Source organism: Myotis brandtii, unplaced genomic scaffold (assembly GCF_000412655.1).
Source record: "Myotis brandtii unplaced genomic scaffold, ASM41265v1 scaffold19, whole genome shotgun sequence".
Taxonomy (NCBI): Eukaryota; Metazoa; Chordata; class Mammalia; order Chiroptera; family Vespertilionidae; genus Myotis; species Myotis brandtii.
Genome location: NW_005357075.1, coordinates 1,729,849 through 1,735,803, shown reverse-complemented (window position 1 = coordinate 1,735,803; position 5,955 = coordinate 1,729,849). Strand labels below are relative to the sequence as shown.

Genomic DNA, 5,955 nt, shown 5'->3' with positions numbered 1-5,955 from the left:
GGGGATGTTTCTGGACAGGGAGTCTTCCTAGGGCTCCACAAATCATTACGTGCTAGGGAGCACCCGGGTCCCCCATTCCAAATAAAGTGGGCTTCATTTATTCTTTCCATCAAGAAAGAGTTACCTGACACGGCCGGTGTTGCTCCGTGGTTGAGCATTGACCCAGGAACCCAGAGATCACCAGGGTTCCTGGTCAGGGGCGCAGGCCCGGGTTGCAGGTTGTGGGCTCAATCTCCACATTGAGGGGGCATGCAGGAGGCAGGTGATTGATGATGTTTCTCTCTCATGGATGTTTCTATCTCTCTATCCCTCTCCCTTCCTCTCTCTCTCAAAATCAATGAACACATATTTTTTAAAAAGCAGGAGTTGTCTGTACCTACCTGGTGCCAGGCATTGCATTAGGTGCTGGGGGTACAGTGATAAATTAGATAAAGAATGAATGCCACCCATAGGACGTCTGCAGTCTAGTGGGAGAGAAGGCAAACCTCCTTCAGCGTGCTCTCCACTCCGTCTGCCCCGTCCTCCCAGCCTCCTCCCCCAGGCTTGGAGGTGGGCACCGGGAGACAGGTGGGCTCCCCAGCTGCAGAGCCATGGCCCAGGCTGTGCACTGACCGCACCAGTGGGTGGGCCAGGCCAACCGGACCACCAGGAGCTCCTGCCCAGCAAGGCGCCTGCCCCGTGCCCCGGCGTGCCAGCTGCGGGCCATGCGCGGAGGCAACAGCTCAGATGAAAGGAAAAATCTGCCCTGTGGCTTTGGTTCTCCAGCCTGCTTCCAGCCAAAGGCCTTCCAGGCTAGAAAGCAGCTTTCCTTCCAAGCTCTCCGGTTTCTGGGCAAAATGGGGGGGGGGGGGCGCAAGCCTGCTCTGCCCAGGTGTACAGAGGCCCCAGCCAGGAGCCACCCACCCTGGCCTTTGATGTTACTCTTCTCGCCTCTCCTGGAATGCTTTCCCACTTTTCTTCCTTCCTATCAAAATCCTACTTCTCCTTCCCAAGTCCTCCCACTTCCACAAACCCTAAGTCCCCCCGCGACCTCCTGCACCCCACAAGTTCACTCTGCTTGTCCACATCTCCATTTCTTGCTTGCGAAACAGGGACACCTTGCCCTGCTGGCCTTGTGGAGCCACTGGGAGGGGAGGGGAGGCGAGACGATGGGCAATGCTGCAGCTCTGTGTGCCAGGCACCGCTCTAGGTGATAGGCTTGTATTCACTCACTGTCTTCACAGCAAGCCTCTGAAAACATATCATTATCTCCGCCTTACAGGTGTGGAAACACACAGATATGCGCGGAGACACACAGCTAAGGAGCGGCAGGGCCAGAGCTTGGACACAGACAGTCAGGCCCCTGAGCAGTCGGTACTGGAAAAAATGCTGTACGAACTCAAGAACAATCTTTTCCCAAACGCTGTTGCCCCAGGCCTTCCTTCAGTCCACCCCCGAGTCAGCCCTCTCTGATCAGACTCCTGAAAGCACAAGGCTGACCCTGCCCTGAGGTGCAGGTCCCAGAATTACTCAACCCAGCCCTGGGACTCCAGCTTCCCCACAAATCCCTCAGGACCCCCTGCTTCCCTCCCCACTCCTTCTCCCAAACACGCCAGCCACCTCCGGCCCAGGAATCCAGGGCTGCAGAGTGGGAGGGAAGCAAGAAGGAGCCTGAGACGGATGGGCCCGGCTCTGTGCTGGCCAGCATCTGGCCTAGGAGCTGAGGGTTGGAGCAGGGCGGTGATGTACAGCCACCTGCTCAGGGAAGCCAGCCTGATAGCTAATCGAATCAGGTTCCCCTACCAGGCCCCCGTTCTTCCACCTCCCCTACCCAGCTCACCGCCCTCCCCCTGCTTCCCAGCCCTGCCCTCCCTGCGTTCTCCAGCTGCCCCAGTTGATTTTATAAATGGCCCTGGCAGGAGGTGGGCACCTTGGCTAATTGAATCAGCGCCCACGAGGCAGGAGGCAGGCGGCTGGTTAGCATCACAGCTGAAAGGTGGTGGCAGCAACAGCTTGAGTGCAGCCATCAGGGAGGAGTCTGAGGGAGCAGAGAGGCCCAGGCAATCTGGGCCTTGGTCTATTCCGAAGCTCCAAGGTGGGAACTCGCCAGAGGGCCTGACCTGGGAGCAGTCTCAGGGGTGGACCACAGGCCAACACACACACACACACACACACACCATTCCCATGCTCTGGAAAAAGAAAACACAAAAGGAGGCAAAAGAGAGTGAAGAAAAGAAGCAGAAGAACGATAAGCTATGCTCACGTGTGCACGGCCGCACTTATATGAATCTGGGTACATAGCTCTATCACGGGCTCAGTCACCCGGCAGGTCTTACCTGCCTGACGCAACCTCTGCATAGTAATTAGCAAATGAAAACAGTGTCCTGGCCACAGCAAGGCTGCTCCTGGTATCGACAGCAGCTGGGTAGCAGACAGATCCTGGAGCTGAGACCCTTTCTTCGTCCTCGGTTTTACTTTGCCCCATGGCTTTTGAAACCAGTCTGTCTCCTTACTTATGAATTTGCCCCTCGACAGCCAAGGAGGGCTTTTCCTCTGTGCTTGTTGGAGGAGATGGATCCCTAAGGCTCACGCCTTTAAGAATCCACCCAGCAACCATCTCTGCAGACCAGCTCTGCATGTGGGCTCCACGCTGTAGGGACGGGTCTTCCCCACCCCCACCCCACCTCCCACCCCCGGGCTCCTCAGCTCTGGGTGGGGCTCCTAGGAGGAATGAACTAAGAAATGATGTGGGTGTCACAGCGATGGTGCGGTTAAGGGTGGCTGTGCTGGTGCTGACACAGAGGTCTGCAGGATGACCCACCCACCCGGTCATGTCTTCTGAGAGGGCCCCTGGCAGTGTGGTCAGCGTCCTCGACAACTGTCTCAGGGCTTTCATTACCCTTCCCAAGTTCCCCAAATGCTCCACTTCCCCGAACCAGCCGCCCTCGCCCACCTTTCCCTGCAGCGCCAATCTCCCACTTCCCCTTTCCAGCAAAGCCAGCATCAGAACAAAGCATTCAGAAAGTCCCGGGGTCTTGAGGTGGAGGAGAGGGGAGAAGGGCAAGTTTCAGCTCAGGGTCTCACACTCCCGGGAGGCAGCGTCCACAAGTAGGGTGCTGAGGATCTGAAGGAGCAAGCTCTGAAATGCAGATTCCTCAAGTCCTCCTCCATTCTCTAGGGTCATAAAAAAACATTGACGTTCCCTCCTTCAGGGTCCAGCCAGACGTGACAGCAGATAGGACCCCAGCAACCTTTTCCACAGGCTAACACTGCCCCCTGCTGGGCTGAGCTGGAACGTCCACCTCAGGTGCTACTGACAAGAAACGAGGCATCTTTGCCTCAGAGCCCCGCCAAGCACCACCCCTGGCCTGGACGGGGGCGGGGGGGTGTCGACTGAAACCCCTAGGGGTAGTGTATTCTGGGGGTAGCCCCAGGTGGTGGCAGCAGGGACGGCCCTTTTGCACAGACAAAAGAGCCGGGGCCTTCCCGTCTCCAGCCTGCTCTCCTGCGAGCAGAGGCACTGAGAGAAACAGCTTCCATCACAGCGCCCCTGGGAGGCTGCGGCCATGCTGAGGTTTCCAGCTCATCCCCTCCCACCCGAGAGCCCTTTCCACCTGCTTTGAGCGCTCCTCTGGCTGGAGAGAGTGAAGCCAGCTTACCTTAAACCTGAGGTTTCCAGCTCATCCCCTCCCACCCGAGAGCCCTTTCCACCTGCTTTGAGCGCTCCTCTGGCTGGAGAGAGTGAAGCCAGCTTACTTTAAACACATCTGAAACTAAGCTCTCCTTCTTTCCAAAACCTGGATCTCTCTAGAAACCCGATTTCTCTGCGTTCAACATCCAACAGACTCCGAGATCCGCAGGCCCTGTCTCTACAGCATCTTTTGAATCCACAGTCTTTTCTGAGTTCCTCTTACAGTTCGGCCCCGGCCCACGCTGCGCCCGGTCCATTTCCACTGGGTTTTTGCCCCCGTGTGCAGCTCTTATGGGACTCTAGCGAGAAGCCCTGTCGCTCCTCCCTCCCTCTAATCACGTACAAATTCCTCCACCCCAGGCTGGAGCCCCCTTCCCAACCAGAGCGCCCTCCATTTCCACTGGGTTTTTGCCCCCGTGTGCAGCTCTCATGGGACTCTAGTGAGAAGCCCTGTCGCTCCTCCCTCCCTCTAATCACGGACAAATTCCTCCACCCCGAGGCTGGAGCCCCCTTCCCAACCAGAGCGCCGCCTGCTCCCTCCACATGAATGGCGAGCTCTTTGCTGAGTCCGTCCGCACCTTCCCCGACCTTCACTCGTGCTGGCTTTTCTACCCAGGATGCTCTCTTCACGTCCTTCATCTTCACCCAATCCCTCCCCCATGAAGGTCCACCTCAAATGCCACCTTCCATAGGAGCCTTTCTGGGTCCCCTAATGAACCCAGAGGTATCTCCTCTGACCCCAAGGCCCTGAGCCACCCTACGGTACGTAAGTCCTCCTCTCATGACAGACGTCCATGTCCTTGTCGCCACCCCCTCTGGCCTGTAAGCCTCTCAAGACCAGGGCAGTCTGGAGCCTACGAATGGTGCTCCGTGATGCTGGCTGGTTGGCTGGTTTTGATAAAGAGAGTGCACGGCCCCGACCTGCGGGCGAGGGGGACCCAGGCCTGTGGAGAATGACAGGGCAGGACGGGTTCTCAAGCCCATGTGGCGGGACCCCCTCCTGCTACAAAGAGAGCAGGTGTCCACGAGGGCGGACGAGGGGTGGAGTGGGATCCACCCCTTTCTCATGCAGGAGGGGCTCACAACTGCCAACTCGCTCCCGTCTTCCAGTCTAGCTCTTCCCACAGACACCCACTCCCCCGCGTTTTCGGGTGTTGACCCTACGCCCGGCAAAGGGTTAGAGATGCCTGAATGTCTCTCCCGGGGTGGCCCGATTTCTGCAGATCCGGACTCCGATGCTTGGGACCGGAGGGGACACTGCCGCTGGGAGGGGTCTGGGTCGCCAATAGAAGTGCTCCTTCCCCACGAGGCTGCGGCTGCCCCGTCCTCTCCCCACAGCACTCGCCACACAAAAACACTTATGGAAGGTTTAATGCCACAGAGAAGTCCGACACCCGCAGAGCGCTGCAGCGCCTCCCCGCGAGCCTGGAGGCCTGCGCAAGCCCGGGGAGCGAGCCGTTTGCTGACATCCTCTCTTCTGTCCTGAATGCCTGAGATTCCCTTAGGCCCCGAAAGGACAAGAGGAAGTGGGAAAGGGTGGGAGGAGGGTGGGACTCTTCAGGGCATTCTTCCTGCTTCGGGATCGTGACTCACGCAGCAGACCCAGCAGGCCCCGGTCGGTCCTCGGGTTGTGCCGGGTTGTGCAAGGAGTGGAGGGAGGCTCCTGGGACGAGGTGGGCAGGAGGAGTCATCGGCAGCAGCTAGAAGGGAGGCCTGCTGTCCCCCTCCCACTCCTTCTCACCAGCCTCCACCCACTTCCTGGTACACCGCCTCAGTGCTGGCATTCAATGGGGTCCAGACGCTCTGCCCACCATCACTTCGGGCCTTTCTTAAGTATGACGTTGTCATACTCGGTTTCCCGGGGCAGGCCGGAGGCAGGGAAGACCTGCCCCACTGGGTAGCTGTGCTGGGGGTCGCTGGGGTCTCCGTCGGCTGTGGCCTGCCTTCTCCAGGCCTCACCCCGGGGTTCCTGTGGGCTGTCGTACAGGGACAGGACCGCTACACCCTCGGGCTCATCATATATGTGGTCGGATCGTGAAGGCGGGTGCTCCTCGATGCTGTCATACAGAGGGTCAGCCCGGGGCTGGGGAGGGACCACCAGGATGCCCCTCAAGCTCTTCCCCAGGTTACGGGCCACTGCATCGAAGGGCACTGCATATTCCCCCTCCGGGCCTCGTGGCCGGGAGGTGGGTGCAGGGGCGCTGGGTGACGGTGGTGGCAGTGAGTCGTGGGGCCGGGAGTACGGGCTCTCAGGCCGGGGCAGCACTGCTGGGGCTGGGGCTGGG

At 59.1% G+C, this 5,955-nt stretch overlaps 1 protein-coding gene across 1 annotated transcript in view; it reads right to left on the bottom strand.

Moving 5' to 3' along the window:
* Nucleotides 1–5,023: 5,023 nt before the first annotated feature.
* The window catches only part of DOK2 (docking protein 2, 56kDa), a 12,714-nt gene continuing 11,782 nt past the window's right edge, over nt 5,024–5,955 (bottom strand). The window contains exon 6 of the mRNA XM_014538319.1: nt 5,024–5,955. Coding sequence (XP_014393805.1) covers nt 5,484–5,955 — 472 coding nt within the window. The 3' untranslated portion in view covers nt 5,024–5,483.